Source organism: Anguilla rostrata, chromosome 8 (genome assembly GCF_018555375.3).
Source record: "Anguilla rostrata isolate EN2019 chromosome 8, ASM1855537v3, whole genome shotgun sequence".
NCBI classification, from domain to species: Eukaryota; Metazoa; Chordata; class Actinopteri; order Anguilliformes; family Anguillidae; genus Anguilla; species Anguilla rostrata.
In genome coordinates this window covers 34729451-34752975 of record NC_057940.1, presented here as the reverse complement: position 1 = coordinate 34752975, position 23525 = coordinate 34729451, and the positions used below count along the sequence as shown (strand labels likewise).

At 41.9% G+C, this 23525-nt stretch overlaps 2 protein-coding genes and 1 long non-coding RNA gene across 5 annotated transcripts; 1 reads left to right on the top strand and 2 right to left on the bottom strand.

The window, feature by feature from the left end:
- Nucleotides 1-5427: 5427 nt before the first annotated feature.
- On the bottom strand, nucleotides 5428-9349 carry LOC135261512 (uncharacterized). The gene is made up of 3 exons (XR_010331971.1): nucleotides 8913-9349; nucleotides 6546-6668; nucleotides 5428-6133 (listed from the first exon to the last, which is right to left on the bottom strand). It is a non-coding gene; the product is annotated as an uncharacterized LOC135261512 (long non-coding RNA).
- Nucleotides 9350-10613: 1264 nt separating this feature from the next.
- Nucleotides 10614-14163, bottom strand: LOC135261511 (coiled-coil domain-containing protein 127-like). Of its 3 annotated transcripts, XM_064347870.1 has the most exons (4): nucleotides 14020-14163; nucleotides 13696-13775; nucleotides 13243-13369; nucleotides 10614-12824 (listed from the first exon to the last, which is right to left on the bottom strand). In XM_064347870.1, the coding sequence occupies exons 3-4, from the start codon at nucleotides 13358-13360 to the stop codon at nucleotides 12139-12141; spliced, it is 804 nt and encodes a 267-aa protein (XP_064203940.1). In that variant the 5' UTR covers nucleotides 13361-13369; nucleotides 13696-13775; nucleotides 14020-14163; the 3' UTR covers nucleotides 10614-12138. The 3 variants fall into 3 exon arrangements, with proteins under 3 accessions (XP_064203940.1, XP_064203938.1, XP_064203939.1); XM_064347868.1 differs by lacking the exon at nucleotides 13696-13775 and having other exon boundaries at nucleotides 14020-14138; XM_064347869.1 differs by having other exon boundaries at nucleotides 13696-14099.
- A 151-nt stretch (nucleotides 14164-14314) lies between these two features.
- On the top strand, nucleotides 14315-23507 carry sdha (succinate dehydrogenase complex, subunit A, flavoprotein (Fp)). Its single transcript, XM_064347867.1, has 15 exons — nucleotides 14315-14447; nucleotides 15421-15504; nucleotides 15875-16036; nucleotides 16761-16904; nucleotides 18294-18458; nucleotides 19028-19176; nucleotides 19347-19471; nucleotides 19824-19992; nucleotides 20117-20312; nucleotides 20696-20867; nucleotides 21205-21323; nucleotides 21613-21724; nucleotides 22088-22218; nucleotides 22557-22670; nucleotides 22957-23507. The coding sequence occupies exons 1-15, from the start codon at nucleotides 14388-14390 to the stop codon at nucleotides 23041-23043; spliced, it is 1989 nt and encodes a 662-aa protein (XP_064203937.1). The 5' UTR covers nucleotides 14315-14387; the 3' UTR covers nucleotides 23044-23507.
- The last annotated feature ends 18 nt before the right edge of the window (nucleotides 23508-23525 follow it).

Here is a 23525-nt window from a genome sequence, read left to right as displayed (position 1 = left end):
TTTCATGGGAAAGTTCCATTAGTTGTCTATAATCACACCCATCTTTGCAATTATATACCCTATATTAAATTACATACAATAAACATAAATTAGTGAAACCAAAAACGGAAGCAATGAAGCAAAATTTATACAGAACGTGTTACGTTTAACATTAGCAGTTCTTTGGTCTGAAGGACACTTGATTTACCAGATTCAGAATATTTGATTGCTACACAGGCAAACACATTTTGGAATTATTTATTTACTTTTAACCTCATTTTAAAATCCCACTTTTTAAGGAATACACATTACCCCTATTAACAACCCTGTAGTGCATATAAATACATATATAATATTCAAAATAATGATTTCATTTTATAGAGAGTGGAACCCTCACAACATGACTTCCAATAACATTCAATATGGCTGCTAGCAGAGTGGTACTGTAAAAATTTACCTTCAGCCATATCATATATTACATGCCTCCAGTTTGTCAACAAAAAGCCTCATCATGTAAGATCCATCACCACAGAAGTGAAAAAACTATTACAGTGCCTATCAATTTCTTTATAATGCCTTTATCAACATCATACCTTCAGCTGTATAGATCTTGTCTCACGCTGCAGTATTTTTTGTGTGTCTGAACCAACACCCTATAGGAACAAATGACTGCATGCATACAATAAGCTTTTGATATAAATAGCCTGCCAGTGGAGCTCATTGGTTCGCATGTCACACCCATTCCAGCACTCTTGAATAGGCAGTGCCCTTCATAATTAAACTATGTATATGATCCCCGGTTCACATTGTCAGTATCATGACATTTGATGATGCTGCTTTGAGAATGGACTTTCTGGTTTTTCAACTTATGAGACATGTGAAGCTGTTTTCATGAAGTTGATATGATCTGCAGTGATATTCCACATTAATAGAGGAGCCATTTTGAATGATTATTTCAAATCTATTTGCTATGTCCATCGGCATTGCCAAGGGTTAGTCTAGAGAAAGGTTCTGTTTCAGGAATAGCTTGTTTATTGTTTATTCAGACTTTAAGTTAAACGATATGTTTGGCATGTTTGGCATTAGAGCGTGATGTGTGTGAGAGTGCAGGGTAACTGGTCACAGGAGGGATGGTTTCAGTGGGAAGGGTATTCCTTGCCTCATCCTTTTTTTTCCCTAATTGGACATACAATAAATATTGGCTAAGTTGAAAGTAAAGTTGACAGTGAAACACCCTTTCATTTTTGACTCCTTTTAAAATATCTTCAACAGTCCACATCATAATCTTTCCATATGTCAACTTTTATACCTCCCTATCCAGATTATGCTTCAAAGTTCTATTCTAGTTTTGATACGATTTGAGTGTTAAAAGGAATTACATTATTATAATCGCCTCATCTGTTACAGCACCACCAGGTAAAAGTTAATCACTAGTTAAAATTCATTTGAAAAATATTGACAGCTAATCATTTCCTTTCATAACTGGACATTGAAATGACACTTTTACAAAATACGTTTCACCAAAACAATAGTATTATGGTGTTTAAGCTCTAATGTTTATGCTTACATAAAAAAAATGAACTTAACAAGTTGATTAACATTTGGACATTTGTCTGTGTACACAATTATTTAAGTTACCTTGTGAAGTAATCTGGTTCAAGCCGTTGCAGTACCTTCACATTTGTGTCAATAGTAGTTATTTTTCTTGTACGCTTAATGTCTGGATTTGTAAGTGGAATCAGATGGTGCTTATCTTAAAGATGGTATGTGATGTGACTTGATTATTTTTAGTTGACAGGACCCTGATGTTTGATGCTCTGTGAGTCCCATCCCTACTGCCGCCTATACCCTGGTGTTCTGAGTCAACCTTCTTGGACAATGATCCTAATTAATTTTAGTTTCAGTTCATGGGAAATATATATTCAGGCATTTCATTAGAATGATATGCTGTGATTCATCACTACAGGTGCAATATTTTGAAAAATTGCAAGAGACGTTAAATAAACCTTTCTATGTCACGTGTGTTTTTCATCTATATTTTTCCCTTTCTCATAATTTGCATTTGTAGCCCTATATTTTTGCTGTACTCTGAAGGGCAAGTCCACTAAGTAAGCTGTATGGTCATTGTGTGTATGGAGTACAGGTCTTGTGTAGCTGATATAGCCAGACCATAAGAACCAGATTGGCCAGACGAGTTGTTGATTCTGATAGGACAATCTTGCCAACTGAGACCCATCATCTCTGGCCAATGCACCAGCCAGTCATTCACTGGAACTTAAGCCACAGTCAGTACTGGAAAAGCCCAGATTCCATACCAGACGTTGGGGTGGAGCCATTCATTTCAACCCATTTGTTTGTCAGGATGAATCACCCAGCAGTTTTGCCAGTATGACTTGTTGTACTGCTTTTCAAGCTGTTAGCTTTTGAATTCCACTCTGCCTTATCTGAAGGCAAAAACACCACTAAGCTTCGTACCACTTCATCCTCAGCTTAATTTACTAGTGATTGCAGGGAAAACACACAGAAAAGCACATTATTATATGCCTCTAAAATTCCATATTTGACTTTTGCTGGTATGAAGTCATAGTTTCTTTAGGATGATAGCTATACACATTGATTTGGATGTTGTCTGCCCCAAGTGACCAAAGGCCGCCTATACCAATTTGTAAAAGTCACTTCTATTTTAGGGGAACGTCTGAAAGAAATTTATCCTGGAGGAGTTTACATGTGTGCTGTAGCTGAATGGATAGCAATTTTGATATAATTTTTATGCATCTTAAAAAACAGCCTGTCCTCCTTTTTTATTCTTTCACTTTATTCAGACGGGGGAAAGTAAAGAGATACAAGCAGAGAAGGGATGACATTACTGAAAATGCTCTGGCAGCGGATCCATCTCCCAAACTACATGGAGGTGTTGGCTTCACAGTGTATGGCTTCAAAGGGAGCCGCCCTGCAGACTGCACCACATCAAAAAGAAACTGAAGATATTTGACAGAATAGCATATTCAGTGAATATATGTGTTCAGGTTCAGCTGAATATTGTAAGGTTTTCACTATAGTAACTATTGTTGAATATGTGCTTCCATTACATAAGGTGACACAAGGACCGGCTTTCCTGATATCGTAGTCTCTTGCTTATATCCTCAAATTTTGCGGATATGTTGTCTTCAGGGCTCTGCACCAGCTGGGCAACCCTCTGCTCCAGCTCTTTGATCCTCTCTCTGTCTTCTCCCATGTCCTTCTTCATATATGAAATGTCTCGTCTCATCTTCTCAATGTCCTCTGCAAACAAAGGCCTTCAGTTCAAATCATTGCATGTCTATGTCATTTTTCTGAGTTTCACTGAACTAATTGAATTACCAATGGTCAGTATGTAGAATATTACTTCAGAGCACAGGTTTGCATCAACATAATGTTTTGCATTTGATTGAAAGTACAATATATTCTCTACAATTCCTTTAAAATTTCAAGCACATGACATGTAATGTCAGATGCACAAAGCAATTATTTTTTCCTGGTTAGAAATTTCATTGTTCATTCGCAATGATTTCTGTTCATGCATGAGTAAGGTGTAGAGGAAATATTAAAGCTAATAAACATTCAGAACTAAAATACTGAATATGAATTTAGAAGAACAGCCTTCACAGTCCCTCAACAGTACCTGGACGAGGTACATGGATTCCAGTACAATCTTTTGGCTCCATAAAGCTCTCTCCTGGAGGTCCTTTTGGAATCTATAATGTGGGAAAAACTTCTAGATTTTATGTTCTCTCCTAGACTACAGTATTTTCATGGGAAAGTTCCATTAGTTGTCTATAATCACACCCATCTTTGCAATTATATACCCTATATTAAATTACATACAATAAACATAAATCAGTGAAACCAAAAACGGAAGCAATAAAGCAAAATTTATACAGAACGTGTTACGTTTAACATTAGCAGTTCTTTGGTCTGAAGGACACTTGATTTACCAGATTCAGAATATTTGATTGCTACACAGGCAAACACATTTTGGAATTATTTATTTACTTTTAACCTCATTTTAAAATCCCACTTTTTAAGGAATACACATTACCCCTATTAACAACCCTGTAGTGCATATAAATACATATATAATATTCAAAATAATTATTTCATTTTATAGAGAGTGGAACCCTCACAACATGACTTCCAATAACATTCAATATGGCTGCTAGCAGAGTGGTACTGTAAAAATTTACCTTCAGCCATATCATATATTACATGCCTCCAGTTTGTCAACAAAAAGCCTCATCATGTAAGATCCATCACCACAGAAGTGAAAAAACTATTACAGTGCCTATCAATTTCCTTATAATGCCTTTATTAACATCATACCTTCAGCTGTATAGATCTTGTCTCACGCTGCAGTATTTTTTGTGTGTCTGAACCAACACCCTATAGGAACAAATGACTGCATGCATACAATAAGCTTTTGATATAAATGGCCTGCCAGTGGAGCTCATTGGTTCGTATGTCACACCCATTCCAGCACTCTTGAATAGGCAGTGCCCTTCATAATTAAACTATGTATATGATCCCCAGTTCACATTGTCAGTACCATGACATTTGATGAGGCTGCTTTGAGAATGGACTTTCTGGTTTTTCAACGTATGAGACACGTGAAGCTGTTTTCATGAAGTTGATATGATCTGCAGTGATATTCCACATTAATAGAGGATCCATTTTGTATGATTATTTCAAATTTATTTGCTATGTCCATCGACATTGCCAAGGGTTAGTCTAGAGAAAGGTTCTGTTTCAGGAATAGCTTGTTTATTGTTTATTCAAACTTTAAGTTAAACGATATGTTTGGCATGTTTGGCATTAGAGCGTGGTGTGTGTGAGAGTGCAGGTTAACTGGTCACAGTAGGGATGGTTTCAGTGGGAAGGGTATTCCTTGCCTCATCCTTTTTTTCCCCTAATTGGACATACAATAAATATTGGCTAAGTTGAAAGTAAAGTTGACAGTGAAACACCCTTTCATTTTTGACTCTTTTTAAAATATCTTCAACAGTCCACATCATAATCTTTCCAAATGAGGTCAACTTTTATACCTCCCTATCCAGATTATGCTTCAAAGTTCTATTCTAGTTTTGATACGATTTGAGTGTTAAAAGGAATTACATTATTATAATTGCCTCATCTGTTACAGCACTACCAGGTAATCAGTAGTTAAAATTCATTTGAAACATATTGACAGCTAAATGAGAGGAAATGGCTGGTTAAAAGGACAACACCCAAATAAATGTTTGTGGATTTCTTGAAATTCTGTATCAAATTAGTGTTTCTGTATTGTAACTTTATTCATTTATTGATATGGTACATCAAATGTGTGTCTTTACAATTCCAGTGACCTCCAAATACAGGCTTTTATGGGAAAGGCTGTACTTAAAATTAGATAAAGAACGCATATAGAAACCAGTACCTTGTCCAGCAATTTTTATTTTATTTTTTTTGTTTTTGCGAATTTTGGTATTGAACACCATTATACAGTAACAAAAACACACAAATTCTGTGTTTAGGGCTGGTATTCATACCGGCCCCTCCCATACTCCCAAGTGACCCCCAAAAAACACCAAAAAGAAACTAAATAAACAATTGCCTAGTGATGTTTTATATTTGATCCAGAAATACCCTAATTCAATGTTATGTGAAGAAACAAATGCACTTCTCCTTCTAAATGGTCACTTCAGGTCAGACTGTTGTTTCACTGGAGCTGCAGTTGCCTTCTTGTGTTGCTGCTGTGAGATCTGTCGCTGCCAGGACATGAAGTATTCCCACATCATCTTGCCATTTTTACTCTTGTCCTTGTTCAACCAGTTGGCACAATGCTGATCTTTTTCAAAAATTTTCTTAAGGTCGGCCTCCATGTCCAGCCCTTTGGCCAGAGGTTCCCTGGCCACCCTGTCGAGCAGCTTCCTCTCGATCTCAAAACAGCGCTTTCTAGAAGTAAAGTGGCTGCAGTAGAAATGCTGCCTTTCCATTAGATCATTTTCGACCATGTTCAGGAATAACTTGGACTTTTCTCTTTGCTCCTTTTCCAGCTCCTTGAAGACAATCTTCAACTCCTCTTTATAGTTGGATTCAACCTCCTGTTTCTGCCTCTGAGTGTCTCTTTGCCAACACCACCCTGTGACATAGTAAAAGAGTCTTTGTGTAGCTATTCATGGCAATTACTGGCAATATAGCCAGCTGACCCTTGAATTGAAGACACCTTTCCTTAATCACTAAGTTTTCAATCAGTTATTGCCATTCTACTCGTCACATGTGGCACAACAACATCATCAACAACAACAACAACAATAATAATAATTACATTTATAGAGAACCTTTTAGTTCATGATCTCACAGTGGGAGCAGAAGACACAATTATGGCATGGTGCAGTCTGCACCTACTTCATGTGCTTTGAATTATTCTTGCATCTGCAAACTTTTGAGCATTACAGAATTAAGCAACTTATAAGATCTTCTTCATAACAATGACAAATGATATCTGCTATTAGCACAGTCCATGTGCAAAGAACTGCTAATGTAATGCTTACTATAGAATGCCAAGCCCAGCAGAGCCACCAGTCCAAAGCCATATGTCAATTTGTTCCCTTCTCCACCCCCTTTCTTGTCTGGCTCGACATTCTGTCCAGTGGAATTAATGTTGTTCATGGCGCCTGGTGGGAAAATAACTTGCCTTTTTAAACGGTTGACATCTTTGCACCAAACATTATCAATGCATGTCATGTCTAGAGAATTTAACCCTCCTGTTCTGTTCATTTTTTAGGTACAGCAATAATGTTCCCGGGTCAATCTGACTTGTTTAAACATCCAAAAGTTGTCAGAAATCAAAAAATCCTAATGAACATTGTTTGGGTACCTCATTGCTAACAATTCAATCAAAATTTAGTGCAATGGTGTTATTCACCTCTCACAGATCATGGTTTCATTAGGATAATTCACTCGTTTTTCATAAAAAAATACATGTTCAAACTCTTTTTTCTGTATATTGGAAAAACCTAGATATGAAATACACTAGTTTTACATAACATTTAATTTTTTAAAATTTGTTTTACATTTTTAAACATTTTTTTTCATGGGGTGATGTTGCTAAATAGAGATGAGACACCGCTTCTGTTCAGGTTCAAATTGACCGGTTCACTTAAAATCAAGCCAAGTGAGTCATAAGGATTTTATTGAAAGTAAACTTTATTTATGCAATGTTTAGAATGTTTAGAAATGAAGAAATGAACAAAAATGAACAAGAGTTGAGCAATATGAACGAGGCGTGTGTATGTGTGTGTGTGTGTATCTGTGTGTCTACAACAGCACACGAGTGACATGTCGTCACGTTATGCTTTTTGCAAATGAATTTTGCACGTTGCACATGTCGTGCTCATCTTGACGTCATGCAGACCTGGCACCTCTTCCACTTCCTTCTTCCCCCAGCAGCAACCTAGAAAGATGAGGGAGATGATTACTATGTCTTTTTGCTGATCCCGATCCCCTGACACGCACGCATGCGCGCGCACACACACACACACACCACACACACACTTACTTACCTCAAGCACTGGTGTACTAGGTGCAGCCCTCTCCTGGATCTCCCTCACTGTGGCTGCAGTGGCTGGGGTCCTTGTGCTGCCTCCATTGTATATGCGGTACCACGAGTGCCTTCCCCAGCTCCTCGTGGAAGATGCGCCTCTTGTACAGCTTTGACACGTTCCACTCAGGAAAAATCTCCATCCAGATGATGAATCCATTGTAGGCCGATACATCAATTATGTTATAAAAGATGCCTAAAGGCCAGCACGCAGTCATTCGCTTGGTGCTGTAGGACCCCGTTACTTTGTCCAAGTTGTTCCACCCCCCCTTTGGTGGCATTGTAATCTAGGATCATGCTTGGTTTCTGGTCCTCTCTGGTGCTGATTTCGGCATTTTTATGGAGAGTGCTCATGAGACACTAGGGCTGTGGTGTCTGTGAAGACGAACTTGGACAATTGAGGGGCCCTATACTTGATCACCAACAGTTCGGCATATCTGCACTTTCTCACACTTTACAGGTGAGGTAGGGATAATGGATAATAAGGAGAAAGAGTGTTTGTATGTATGTGTGTATTTGTGTGTGTTAGATTGGGGTGAAATGGGTGTGTGTGTGTGTGTATCGGCATGTATTACTATCTTTGTAAGAACCAAATGTCCCCACAAGGATAGAAGGATGAGGAAAATTATGCAAGGTGGGGACCTTTTGCTGGTCCCCACAAGTTCAAGAGGCTGTTTTAGGGTTAGGGTTAGGGTTAGGCATGTATTAGTTGGGGTTAGGGTTAGGGTTAGAGGTTACGGAATGAATGTAAGTCAATGGGAAGTCCTCACAAGTATAGCAATACAAACGTGTATGTGTGTGTCTGTGTGTGCGTGTGTGCATGCGGGTGTGTGTGTGTGTGATTGGGGAGAAATATGGTGGGAAGGAGTAGGAAATACCTTATGTCTCACATCTGCAAAGAAAGAAATGGTCTAAATTTAACTCTTCTGACCCCTTTTAGCCTCCACTTTCACTGCCGGGTCAAATTGACCCGAACAGTATCTCTGTGATATAAATATACAGGGGGGGTTTGCAAATACATGAAATGAACCATTTTCATTTAAAATGTTGATTATACTAATTAAGGCCAGTAGAAGAAGTTTCATACTGAAAAAAATTTTTTAAGTATTTTTCCTAGATTTTCAAACTTTAAAAAGGGTCAATTTGACCCGCAACATAACAGGAGGGTTAAAGCAAAATTCAAATGCATTTACACTTCATGCTAAGACGTACATGCATATTGTCATCAAAAGAGAATTTGTTGATAAACAATCGATACTATTTCAGTTAAATTGGACTTCAACATTTTTCTTTGTATATCATCATTGAAGCCACTCACCTTGAGAAGTAATCTGCTTCACGCTATAAGCTGCACATGACCTTGCAACAGAAGTATCTTGTCCTCTACACACATGATCAGAAGGTGGTACACTTTATAAAGAAACTGTTATGTGATTTTCCTGATTAGTTTGAATGTCAGGACTAACAGGTTTCTCTGTGTGGCACTCCTTTCGGCTCTGACCTTCCGTGAAATTACGTTTACTTTGGCACAGAACCTTTGCGAGTTGTATTGGTAGTAAACCCATTATATACTTTTTCAATATCTGTTTAAAAAAGATTTTTCAGCAAATGCACCCATAGTCAGTCGTTTCGCACAATGGAAGCCTGTAAGATTGAAATGGGAAAGGTTCACAGTGAACACAATACCAGGCTAATCACATTACTGCATCAGAACTCCTCATTTCCTCATTTCTTTCAATAAATAACACAAATGCAAAACATAATTGAAATGTGGTCTATGGTAACTGGAGTTGAAACATAACAAATCTAAAACAAATAAGAAATAAAGGCAACTGAAGTCATGTCTGCTTTTAAGCAAAATGGCTAAGCACTTGATCCATCCATTCATTATCTATACCCTCTTATCCTGGTCAGGGATGTGGGCGAGGGGTGCTGGAGCCTATCCCAGCATGCATTGGGCAAAAGGCAGGATTACACCCTGGACAGGGCACACACACCATTCACTCACACATACCTCTGGCCAATTTAGTCTCCAATTAGCCTACCTGCATGCATTTGGACTGTGGGAGGAAACCGGAGTACCCAGAGGAAACCCAACTGGATACGGGAAGAACATGAAAACTCCACACAGAAAGGTCCAGGCCGGGAATCGAACCCTTTTGCTGTAATGCAACAGTGCTACCCACTGCACTACTTTGCCGCCTCTAAGCACTTAATCCAAATTCCATTTGCAGTATATAATTGAATTTTCATTTGTTTATCCATTTGAGGTGCGGCATTCAGTCTCACTGAATTGACCTTCTACCTTGATAAAATCACTGATATGATGAGGTGGAGCAGTCAGTGGAGGTTTACTGCTATGGATATCACTGGAAGTAAATTATCTTGTGGTATTTTTTTCACCAAGACAGAGGCTGAACTGAATACACAAGAGTCACATAAGGACACAAATGACATTTCATTTTTTCTTTATTCACACACAACATTTTCAGTCCCATTTGGAACAAGTATTACATTGAAGACACATTTGCATACCTGATGAAGAAATGGCTCTAATGAGTTTTACATAACAAATACAGGCAGTTAGTTATGATCACACTCATCACGTCTGGTAAACAGGTTGTTTCATAGCTGGGTCGGACGCTCTGGCTGGCTCTGGCTGCATCACTACAGGTGCAATATTTTGAAGAATTGCAAGAGACGTTAAATAAACCTTTCTATGTCACGTGTGTTTTTCATCTATATTTTTCCCTTTCTCATAATTTGCATTTGTAGCCCTATATTTTTGCTGTACTCTGAAGGGCAAGTCCACTAAGTAAGCTGTATGGTCATTGTGTCTGTGGAGTACAGGTCTTGTATTGCTGATATAGCCAGACCATAAGAACCAGATTGGCCAGACGAGTAGTTGATTCTGATAGGACAATCTTGGTGGTATTTTTTTCACCACCAATCTTGATGGTATTTTTTTCACCAAGACAGAGGCTGAACTGAATACACAAGAGTCACATAAGGACACAAATGACATTTCATTTTTTCTTTATTCACACACACAACATTTTCAGTCCCATTTGGAACAAGTATTACACTGAAGACACATTTGCATACTTGATGAAGAAATGGCTCTAATGAGTTTTACATAACAAATACAGACAGTTAGTTATGATCACACTCATCACGTCTGGTAAACAGGTTGTTTCATAGCTGGGTCGGACGCTCTAGCTGTGTGAGATGTGAGAATTAGCAACAGTGGAAGCAACATCTCTTTCTTTGCACACAACCACACACATTTTGCACAACCTTTGAATCACATCATGAAATGATCATTTCATTGCCACTACATTTGACATGACTATAAAGTAATATACATCTCAATTAGATATCTGTGTTGTGCCAAGGATTGTTTGATTGTAGTGAATTCAGGGTCATAAAAGTTCAACATTTGGCACAGACTGTAGGGCGGCCCACTCTTGATCCATATTATGAATCTCCCTGCACAGGTGGGGAGTTGATCCCCACCAGAGGACCCTCCGTGCAAAGATCCTCTCTCCCGTTTTGCTTTCCCCATCTGAATAAAGTTTTCAAAAATGAATGAAGGAGGATAGACTGTCCACTACTGTTTTTAAAGATTGCCTTTTAGGACAGACTTATAAGAAGCACATAAAATGGTTTCAATAATGCTTTTGACAAGCATGTGTTTCGTACTAGCACTTAGTGCTGTGATGTGACCAAATGCAATGCTAACTGCGATCAGGAGTCCCGCAGGGTGCTAGGCAATTTGCCGCGCTTTAGCCCGTGGAGGAAGGGGCTCCCCGTCACCGCACAATGGCGGCTCCTCTGGTCAACCGGACGCCTAGGATCTGGGAATGACGCGCACCAAACGCACACCTCTTCCTAATTGCTGGAGGATGCAACTGCAATGAGACACACAGTTACCCTTGGCCATTCCAAATTATGGGGCAAAAAGCAAAAACTGATACAAAGACAGGCTGCATTTAACACACTATGAACACTGGCTTTGTTCCTCCATGTTAAAGTAACATACCTTTGGCTTTGACCACCTTCAAAAAGTTATCAACGACCATGTCTTATTCTTAATTACAGCTTTATTTTTATATGTTGTTGTCCCTCGTCTTAAAATTACTGATTGAAATGAAACCATCCAGTGCAGATGAACAATGTGCCTGTAATATGCAAATTAACAGTTCAGATAAACAGTCCAACAAGTTGACACCTGAAGGAAGATGATTTCAATATGAGCTGGAACTCCCTTATCTTCACACAAGCTAATTATGACGCCCGAATAGTAAAGGCTAGCATTTCTCTGAGGCTCAGTTGCAGCGTGGTAAATTGCAACACTGCAATGACACCTACTGGCTGAAGTAACAAAAGCCTTAAGTTCTGCGACAGCCATTGTGATCTCAGCAATTTGCTTTACAGTGGATATTAAAATGGATGTTTTCCGGAACTTGCTATTTACGTGACTTAAACCAAAACACTTTTTCTGATGACTTGTTCCTTTCCTCTTTACCATCAACCTAGCAAGGTCACTTCAGGTCAGACTGCGGCCCCAGCAGGGCAGCCTCCGCCCTCTTGTGCTTCTGCAGTTCGACCTGCTGCTCCCAGTACCGGAGGTACAGCCACATCAAGCTGCCGTTCCTGCGCTTGTCCGTGTTCCGCAGGTCGGCGCAGTGCCGGTCCATTTTGAAGATGTCCTGGAGGCCGGCCTCCATGCCCAGCTCGGACACCAGGGGCTCCCGGGCCGCCCTGACCAGCAGGTTCCTCTCCATTTCCAGGCGGCGCTCGCGCGGGACCAGGACGCTGCAGAAGGCGTGCTGGCGCTCCACCAGCTCCTCCTCGAACCACGCGAGGAGCGCCGCCGCCCCCCGCTGCTGGCCGGCCTCCCTCTCCAGCGCGCTCCGCAGGACGGCGCCGGCGCGCCCCGACCTCAGCAGCTGCTCCTTCTCCCCCTCCAGGGCCTGGCGCTCCTGCTGCAGCCCCCGCCGCTCCTCCAGGAGCTGCTGGCTCTGGGAGGCCAGGGCCTGGCGGTAGCCCTGCACGCGCTGCCGCTCCTTCTCCAGCTCCAGCTCCAGGTGCGCCGCCGCCCGCCGGCTCTCAGTCAGGGTCTCCCTGTACTTGCCGTCCAGCTCCTTGGAGATGGCCGCCATGTCTTTGTCATACCTGGATTTCACCTCCTGGATCTGCCTCTGGGACTCTCTGGACCATATCCACCCTGTGACACAGAAAACATTTTACTGAACCCTTCTTTTCATTGGAAGTGGTAATGACTCGTCTGTGCATTGTAACCTGCTGACCTCTCAAAAACACACATTATTCTATTACCACAAAGGTGTTCAATACTTGATTCTGGCATAAACACATGCAACCAATCAATCAGTTTGACAAAAACTGTAAAAAAAAAATAAAATAAATAAATCAATTGTAGTTTTGAGAAAGGCACTAGAAATCTAATTCCATTTTAGCACCGAGGGCATATTGCTGATAGCCCCTGTTAGCATAATATTTTAGCTTGAACACTTGCCTAAGACCATGACTCAACATGTAAGATGTTTCTCTTACTTATGCCTTCCGTTATAACAAAGACATGGGACTTGTGCACTATCCACTTGCAAAGAACTGCTAGTGCTTACGGAAGGCTGCCAATCCAAGCATTGGCACAAGAAGGGCATAGTTCCATTTGTTCCCATCTCCATCCCCTCGCTGGTTTGGTCTGATGTTCCATACTGGGGGCTCATTCAAGTTGTTCATGGAGAATGCCTGGTCAGAAAGAACATATCTTTTGACAGAGTGTCAAAATATTTTTACACCAAAATACCATATATTTTAACACAAAGTGATGGTATCTCTCCACCACAAATGGCAAAAATCTAGTTTTTGAGAAAGGGGTCCATTCAGGTAAAAAAAATAAATTGTTAAAAGAAACCTACTGGGCGGTATATAAACATGTGGACCGACTAACTAATTCGATTTCATTTTTCATTCACCAATAAGGAAATTATGAGTCTTACTTAGCTGACTGTTCATTAGATTATATATACATCTAACATGCTAAATTCAATGTCATCACAAGGGAGCTAACTTACTGTCGCAAGCTTCTTGCGTTCCGTTGGCGTTTTGCAGTGCTTCTGTCCAACTGTCTCCGCTTACTGTCTTTGATGTCGGTCTTTAGGAACGTAACGTGAAATGTGTCGGTCGAACTGTTACGTTATATATTTGACGCTGCAGCTCTGGCCCACAGTTGCATATCAATGTAGTATCTGTTATACAGTACAAGCTCGTTGCTAATGTAGCTAAGCTAAAGTGTGCATGACCAATCCCACTTAAAAATTATGTTATACAGTGAAAAAAATGTGCTAAGCGATACTATATCGATTTAAAATCTAAAGTCAGTTATTCACTCAGCTCACCTTGGAAAATGAACAAGCCTCCCAATTCAATTCACACCACTTTCGCTTCTGCCGGAGAATAAACATCATACAACTTCTCCATGAAGTATTTCGTCCAACCGGATGGAGGTGGATAATTCAGTTACAATTACTATTATGCAGATGTTATGAATGACTGGCCAAAAGTGAAAATTCCATTAATCTATAAAAATGTATTACTCTATAAGGCATACATAATATTAATATATGTGATGATTTACCATTTTTATGGTTTGACATACGATACCAATGTCCCCTCGTTTAATAAACGTGGTATATTCCTATCGGAGGAGCGCAGCGAATGTCACTTCCCTGCGCACAAGGCTAACTGAGTGCTCAAATAGTCCAACATGGCCGCGGTATGTGCAGCGTCTCGTGTCCTCACAAAAAGGGTGCTGTCATCTAAAGCAGTGAGTCCACTGACATTAACTTATTTTGCTGTAAGATAACGTTACGCTTGTAAATGTGTAATTATTAAATACTTTAGGCCACATTCGTACACTAAACTGTTAATCTGGGGTTTTGTGGTTCTGTTTTGTAACCATCGCCTGTTGTGCAACTTACCCATTTCGAGCAACAGAGAGTCCCCATCATTTGGCTAAGCTGCTCTTTGTTTTCTATCTAAACTACCCTTACATGGAACTGAAACATCTTTTATTTATTTTGTGTAGTGCATATTTTAGGTGTAATGATTCCTTTTGCCTTTGTCGTGGAATCAAACGTTTTATGAAGGTCATTGTAGGACAGCAGGTACAAACCCGCTTGCTTCCCTACATGTAGCTAGCGGGCTAACTGCCAAACAAATGTTATCTAACATGCTTCTTCGGTGTTAGCTAAAGGTAAAGTTCTCTGCGCTGAAGTGTCTTCAAAGAAAAATATTTGGAATTATAGTCTTTTCTGGTAGTATTTGTGATTTTCTGGTAAATGGTAGATATATATGTATTTCAGGCGACATAGCAATGCCTAATGCTGTTATGGTTTAGCGTGCAATGGGTTAAATTTATCAAGCCATTGACATTCATCATTGCTCTGTGTTGATGGGAATGGTGCAGCTCATTTAGCTTCAATAAACAAACAGCTAAATGCAAGGAGAATGGGGCTTCCTCTCTTGATCACGGGATCTTTGCTGTCTTCCTGAAATTATTTGGTAACATCTTATAGGGTTCACGTGATAATTTCCCTGTAAATTATATCAGTGTTGACATTGTAGTTAGCTTTCTAAAAATCTGGTGCTTCACAATGTGCTTCTGAAAAAAATACTGGTCATGCAGGCCGCACTAATAAAAACATAAACAAAACAAAAATACAACAACATATTAATAACATTTCTGTGGATATCTTAATCCTGAGGTTCATTGAAAATGGTTTCTTTTGTTGCACCAGCTTCCAGCAGTTTGCACAGGGAGCTCCAGGAATTTCCACTTCTCCATCTATGGGAAAAGGGAAAATGCAAAGGTTTCAAGTGATGTAAGTTAATTTTATAGTCTTAAGGCATTTTCATATTTGCAGTGTTTTCAGTTGTTATTCTTGGTCTGTACTTGCATATAGCCATGAGGATTTGTCTCACGTGCTTAATGCTTTTTCTGTTATCTTAAGAAAATCAATTGCGGTAGCACCTAAAATGGCACTGTTTGTTTGAGTTCCAGATGATTCCGTCATGTACAGATAAATGACTAAACCGAAAACAGTTCACTTAATGCTCGAGGTGTAAATCCATGTGATGTCATCATCCACAGATTGACACCTGAGACGTGTGTGTGTGTGTATGTGTATGTGTATGTGTTTGTGTGTGTGCATGTGTGCTCATGTGTATGTGTTTGTGTTCATGGACTCGCAGATCTCCACGCAGTACCCAGTGGTAGACCATGAATTTGATGCGGTGGTGGTGGGCGCCGGGGGGGCTGGTCTGCGTGCTGCCTTCGGGCTGTCGGAGGCCGGCTTCAACACCGCCTGCGTCACCAAGCTGTTTCCCACCAGGTCTCACACGGTGGCGGCACAGGTACCGAGCCCGTTTCCCTCTCACACACGCGCTCCCTCACTTCAGCACTAAGCAGTGTGATGCCACTTTAAAAACACGCTTACTGTAGATCGCACTGTTTCTCGTGTTAAGACTGGTTTAACGGAATGGGTGTCTGCCTTGACGTCACGCTAGGGCAGTGCAAAGGTTTATAAATTACTGCTATTAGGAGCATGTATGACAATTTCAGCAAAAGTCTAAAGTCCCTGCTGATTATGCTCAGTGCTGTCTAACCTGCAGTATATATCTGGCTTTAGGCTATGTAGATATTCCTGTTTTGACTCCCTAGTGAATTGTATTATTTATAGTTTTGAACTGTTAAAATTGTCCATTCAATCTAATTAAAAGCAGAACAATTAAAAAGTAAGTGAAACTTGTTTCTTTGTTGTGGCAAAATGCCCCACTAAAATGACAATATTGCCACTGAATGTTCTCCCAAAGACGAGCAAGGTTACAGATCTCAGTGCTTCCAATAGGTGTGGAGAAAGAAGACACTGTAGCTGGGTTTTGCCTTTTGTGTATATTGAAGTAGATTGGCCTGTGGAAAGAATGAATTACTTTTCTAAGAAACGCTTGAGAATGTGTTCTAGTTCCATTCTCCTTAACAACAGGAGCTCAATCCTATGCTCATGAATTGTGATATTTATGACGAATCGCAGGCTAACATTCCATCCAAATGTTCATAACGGATCTTGCACTGGTCCAGGGTGGAATCAATGCGGCCCTTGGCAACATGGAGGATGATGACTGGAGATGGCACTTCTATGACACAGTGAAAGGATCTGATTGGCTGGGAGATCAGGATGCTATCCATTACATGACTGAGCAGGCCCCTGCAGCTGTGGTGGAGGTAAGTCCTGCTGCTGACTTACTTGTGCTGTACAAATGAAAACCACCCCCTGGCTTGTTATGTTGGAGAACTGAACTTGGGGACAGTGTGTGATGTCATCAAGCATTTTTCATAGAGCCCTGTACAAGCTTTAGTCCTGTGTGTTTGGTATGTTTCTTTTGGGTTCATTTTGTTTTGTGACTGGCGTTTTTCCTGAAAAAACTGGATTTGAAAACCAATTTCAATTTTAGGTAAACTAATGGCAAGACTAATTGTTAAACTATTGGTAACTACTATTGGTAGATAGCTGTACTTGAACCAAGCAAAAAATCACTCCTGGACACCCCAGCGCCTACACGTACTAAACACAGCCAAGTTCAATGCGTTGTTTTTCCTTTAATAAAATGGTATTCCGTTTTCACAGTAATGAAGCAGTCCTACATACAAAGACATGTTGTTGTTTGAATATGCCAACTGTGACCCATATTCTATCGTTCTTCAGTGCACCCCAGAGCTAAATCCATTAACTTTTTTAATTCCCAGGTTGCTATTTTTGGAGAATGGGGAAGTACAGCTTCCATAAGACATAATGTTATTTCATCTTATACAAATGTGAAATAGATTAGTAAATAGTTGGTTGCCAATGGCACAACCACATTTTGACAGTGCCGGTTAAGGTGTACTGTTTCTGTGTTTGGAAATGGACACTCCTTTCATGGGCAGACATGGGAGCACCCCAGCACTCTCCCAGGGTCACTTTAGAGTGCTCGTCTAGGAGGAGGGGCCCCCTGCAGGGACAGCTGCAGGAGCAGTGGGCTCCCTACACTAGAGCCCCATGGGGGGGTCAGCTCTTAAAAAGGCTGGCACTATCAACTATAGCAAATAGAAATGGCCCACAGTCTTTGTCATCTCACGGTGAAGGCTAAATGCTGCCGTTTGTTGACATCTTTCAACACCTGAACGTTACTGTGCGCGGCAAGCTATCAGAATCTGAAAATCACTGGAACATTGGTCTTCAATCTTGGTCCCGGAGAGCTGCAGAATCTGCTAGCTTTTGTTTGCATCTTAAATTCCAGAACCAGCTCTAGGACTTGTCCGGAACTATAATATTCCAGTTGGAATCTGATTTACTATTAACAGTGAACATCATAATATTCATTATCCATTGTATCCCACCAACACAAGCCAAACTGAATACATTACTTTCGTGTAGTGCACAGCAGGGGCAAGGGCCACAGGGTGGAGCACAATGTCTGTCTAAGGCCGGAGGTCATGGGACATTATTAAATAAAAATGTTTCCTTATGACACGAGTGAAAATGCTACTCTTGTCTCTTGTCTCCATCACGTAGACGCTGCGTGCGCATCTGTGCAGTACCGCTTCCTGCTAACGTTTGGTCTGCGTTTCCAGCTGGAGAACTTCGGCATGCCTTTCAGCCGCACAGAGGACGGGAAGATCTACCAGCGTGCCTTCGGGGGCCAGAGCCTGAAGTTCGGGAAGGGCGGCCAGGCGCACAGGTGCTGCTGCGTGGCCGACAGGACCGGCCACTCCCTCTTGCACACCCTCTACGGCCGGGTAAGGGAGGCCTCGTTACCTCTTTCCTAAAACACAGCTGATGTTACACAAAGGCATTGCTGTTTTAGGCTAAGCCGCCCCCTTTAACGGTCTGCCCGTCTGAACACATACTGCTTTTTAATGCTCACGTTCAAATTCTTGATACTTTTACAGTTAGTTGACCGTTCAACTAATTTGTTGAGGCTCGTACAAAAAAAGAACCAAAAGAAAGATCCTGAACCAAAGAAGAATTTGTTTTTCTGTTGGGTTTTTCTTGGTGTGCCACTGAAAGGGTTAAAAATGCATGTAGATTATTATTATTTTTTTTAAGTTTGTTAAGATGGTTTCAAGTGAAACACATTCCCCAGCTAACAGAAGTTTTTGTAATTTTACTTGGCACACAGCCACATAGCTGTATCATTGTTTGTATATTAGGTTGGTCCGAAGTGTAACTCTGTATTAATGATTCACTCTCTGGATTAAGAAGAGTACACCTTTGTTACATGGACATATGCAGTTCTCCAGTTTGAATTTCACAACGCTGGTCTGTGTGCATGTGCATGCTTAAAGACGATGCGCTCTCCTCTCAGTCTTTGAGATACGACACCAGTTACTTTGTGGAGTACTTTGCCTTGGACCTGCTGATGGAGGACGGCGAGTGCAGGGGAGTGATTGCACTGTGCATGGAGGACGGGTCCATCCACCGCTTCAGAGCCAAGAACACCGTCATTGCCACAGGGTACGAGTCCTCATACGTGATTGATTACTGTTAAAATTTTCTAGTGAGAAAGCAAACTCTTCCTTGAGTTCATACGGGAACTCTTACTTTTTAGCTAAATTATGAAAAATATTTGTCAAAAGAAGTGGGTCTCTCTTCTGATTGGTTCTCGCTTTGGCGCGGTTTTACAGGGGCTACGGCCGTACCTATTTCAGCTGCACCTCGGCCCACACCAGCACAGGGGACGGTAACGCCATGGTGACCCGCGCCGGGCTCCCCTGCCAGGACCTGGAGTTTGTGCAGTTCCACCCCACAGGTGAGGGATGTGCCTGCTGCTATCTTACTCTGTCTGTGTGCCCTCAGTATGCAACGTGCTGTCTGTGAATGCAGTACACCACACCAGCCTATGGGGTTTTTGGCCAGATTTGCGATACGAAATGTGTGCATTAACTGTCACACTGGATTTGTTAATGCATTGCGTGACTTAGTAGAATTTGTAAAGCCAAGACCCTAGCGGTGTTCGGGACAAGCCTAGATGGGGTTGATGACGAGTCTAGATTGGCCGAATGTCATCGAACAGTCTTGCGTTCTTAAGGTCTTAGACAAAGCTCTAGATTTGCCCTCCCCTGACCTCTAAGGCTTCCGTGACTGTGACGTAATCCTGGCAGGTATCTATGGAGCCGGCTGTCTGATCACAGAGGGTTGCCGTGGAGAGGGAGGGATCCTCATCAACAGCGAGGGCGAGCGCTTCATGGAGCGCTACGCCCCCAACGCCAAGGACCTGGCCTCCAGAGACGTGGTGTCCCGCTCCATGACCATCGAGATCCGGGAGGGAAGGTGCGGACCAGACACATTTCAAGTTTGAAAACGCGTAGTCACGCTTGTTAAAACGGTGACATGGTCAATGGTGCTGGATTAGTAGTGCTGTGATAGCAGTGCGCTCACGAAGCTGCATTCGTAGGGGCGTCGGCCCGGAGAAGGACCACGTGCACCTGCAGCTGCACCACCTGCCCCCTCAGCAGCTGGCCACCCGCCTGCCCGGCATCTCGGAGACCGCCATGATCTTCGCCGGCGTCGACGTCACCAAGGAGCCCATCCCCGTGCTTCCCACCGTCCACTACAACATGGGTGGGATCCCCACCAACTACAAGGGCCAGGTAGCTCACATGACTCGAGTCACAGTTTCCCCCTCATATCTGGTTAAAAGTTACTACTGTAATTTCTTTCCACAGTATGTTCAAGTGCTCTCTGCCCTGAAGGTGATGACAGCCATTTGAATATTGAGGATGCAAAAATACTATTATAATACTATTATTAATAATAAAAAGTGCCCTTCATACATTGGTCGCAGCTCAAAATGCTTTATGATATAGCAGTAAATGAAAAAGAGAAACAATAATAGTAGGCAAAGTAGATATTTTTGTGTAACTTTGTTGACACAATGTTTTAGTGCCCACAGCAACCTTTGACCTGGAAGCAATAAAGGATGTGCATGTGTGAGGCTGAAGTGCCCTGACTGTTTCCACCCACACCCCCTCAGGTGATCACCTACAAGGATGGCGCAGACCACGTGGTGCCCGGCCTGTACGCCTGCGGAGAGGCGGGCTGCGCATCCGTCCACGGTGCCAACCGACTGGGCGCCAACTCCCTGCTGGACCTGGTGGTGTTCGGCCGCGCCTGCGCCCTCACCATCGCCGAAATCTGCACACCTGGTAAAGAGACTCGGACATTACGCTCTCTGAACACCTCCTCTGTGACCCAGTTCAGCCCCTGCACATCTTTATGATGTCATATCCCAGAATGAGGTCGCTACACTTAAAATTATCATATTTTGTGCACAAATCATACTGTATATTATAGATTACTGAGGCTGTTTTATATTAAAGCTTGGTCACAATAATTTGTTTAAGACAGGTAAGCACTTTGTCGCCTGTGCTTTGACTGTGGTTGGTTGATAATGTGGTAATGGTTAGTGCAAGTTAGGAGCAGCTATGTTGTGGATGCAGCATTGTTGACAGATATTAAATGTCTCTGTGACTGTAACTTTAGGAGAGAAGCTGCCACCCCTGCAGCCCAACGCTGGAGAGGAGTCTGTAGCCAACCTGGACAAAATGAGATATGCTAATGGCAACACCAGGACTTCTGAGATCAGGCTGAACATGCAGAAGGTACTGTAGTAGATTCAGTAACGGTAATGCAGTGACTGTCAGGCTTTCTGAAAAAATAGTTCCTGTTGTTTTGGGCATTTATGAAAAAGGAAAGGAGAGAAAGCTAGTTCACTTCCATCTTTTTGCCGATTATGATTTTACTCTGAAGTGGAAGTTTAGACATCGGATAACCAGCAATAAATTACACAGATGATTCTTTGGTTTCCGAGCCCAGTGTCAGATATGTGTGATGTCATCACATCTGCCTTGTCCCTGAGTGTTGTTGTCATCATCCCACCTCTGCCCTCAGACTATGCAGAACCACGCCGCCGTGTTCCGTACTGGCTCCGTACTCAAGGAGGGCTGCGTCAAAATGGATGCCATCTACCAGACGCTGGACGACATCAAGACCTTTGACAGAGGTCAGTTTGAGTTGCGTCTCTTCTTTTTAGTCAAATTCACTCCAAATTGTTACATTTCTTTAAATTATCTTCCTGTATGTGGCAGAAATTTGTATCTAGTCCATACATATTACAAAATGGTGGCGTAATACTTGGAATCAGCTCAGAGGTGAACATTGTTTATTTGCCGTTTGGTTGCAGTAGAAACCGTTAGCTTACAGAAAGGAGGGATGTTTATTTTCCAGTGGCCTTACAGGATATGCAAAGCCATGCAACCATGCCACACACACTCGTATGTTATTGTCCATAAGTTGGCAGTTCAGTCAGTAGCTAAAGCATGTGGCTTGCAGAGTTCTGGGTAACCCTTTTCCTCCTGCCCCACAGGGATTGTGTGGAACACTGACCTGGTGGAGACCCTGGAGCTGCAGAACCTGATGCTCAATGGTGTCCAGACCATACACTCCGCCGAGGCCCGCAAGGAGAGCAGGGGCGCCCACGCCAGGGAGGACTTCAAGGTGAGCGGCTGCCTGGGTAACCTCTAAGTTGGGGGAAGAGTCCAATGTCACTTATGAGGTCATTAGTGCCGGCGTTAGTTCCATAATTGGTTAATTCACAACAGCTCCTGAATTTATAGTGAAGTAGAAAGCAATAAGCTTGGTTTACTGCTTTCAATAAATGTTTTATTGCTTTCGTTAAGCTTGGTTTTATTACTTAATTGGCACAGAAGCAGCTGGGACTTCGTTTAATTTCATTTAATCTTCCTCACAGTGAATTCTTGGACCACTGTACATGCTAGGAGTTTAGATTTTTGTTGGGGGTGGGTGGTGCTGAACGAGTGTGCCATCTCTTGAAGGACCGCGTGGACGAGTACGACTACGCCAAGCCCCTGCAGGGACAGCAGCCGAAGCCCTACGAGGAGCACTGGAGGAAGCACACGCTGTCTTACGTGGATCCAAAGACCGGCAAGGTATTGGAGCGCTTCTCTTGAACCATATACATACTTTAGCGACTGTCACATGACTGTCACATTCTGCACCATCACATGATAATAATTTGTAATGTATCTTATTTATTACCTGCCATTTTGAACGCCGGATATATAATATGTGCAATGAGTAAACTGGAGTGTCGTTCATTGGTTAGGCCTCAAGCGACTGCTGGAAGCGAACTGCAGAATGCACTCTGCAGCCTGTGTCTGGCCTGCCGTGTCCCTGCTAACGTACTTGATTTGTGTTTGTGTGCGCGCACTGCAGGTGACGCTGGAGTACAGACCCGTGATCGATAACTCGCTGTCTGAGGAAGACTGCGCGCATATCCCTCCTGCCATCCGCTCCTATTAAGCACCTCTCTGTAACAGTCCTTATTTATAAACCGGCTCTGCTTTTAATGGTTAACTGTTCCAATAAAATTGGTTCAACTTGTGGTCTTTGTGCAGCACTGAAGACACAGCATGTGACATTCGGTGTTCATTAATAAATTGTGCTGTACGACTTCAGTGAATCCTACAAGCATTGTGGTTTATGAACATATTAGGTATCAGTACATTTGCTTTAGTTCTTTCAGGCAAATTAATGAATATTTAATATTTAAATATGGGATGATTCTGTAACAAACAAACTTAGTCGAGAGAGAGGACACCACGGAGACACCAATGCCAATAACATACTGTTCTTGCTTGTTCTTCATATTCAGTGGCCTTCATATTCAGGGGATCACATCACATGTATGCAAAGTTCTGTACGTCTTGCCTGTCATGTTTGTAGTATTTATTTGAGCTCAATAAAATTACTGCAGTTACACAGTACTGTCTGTGAAATTAACT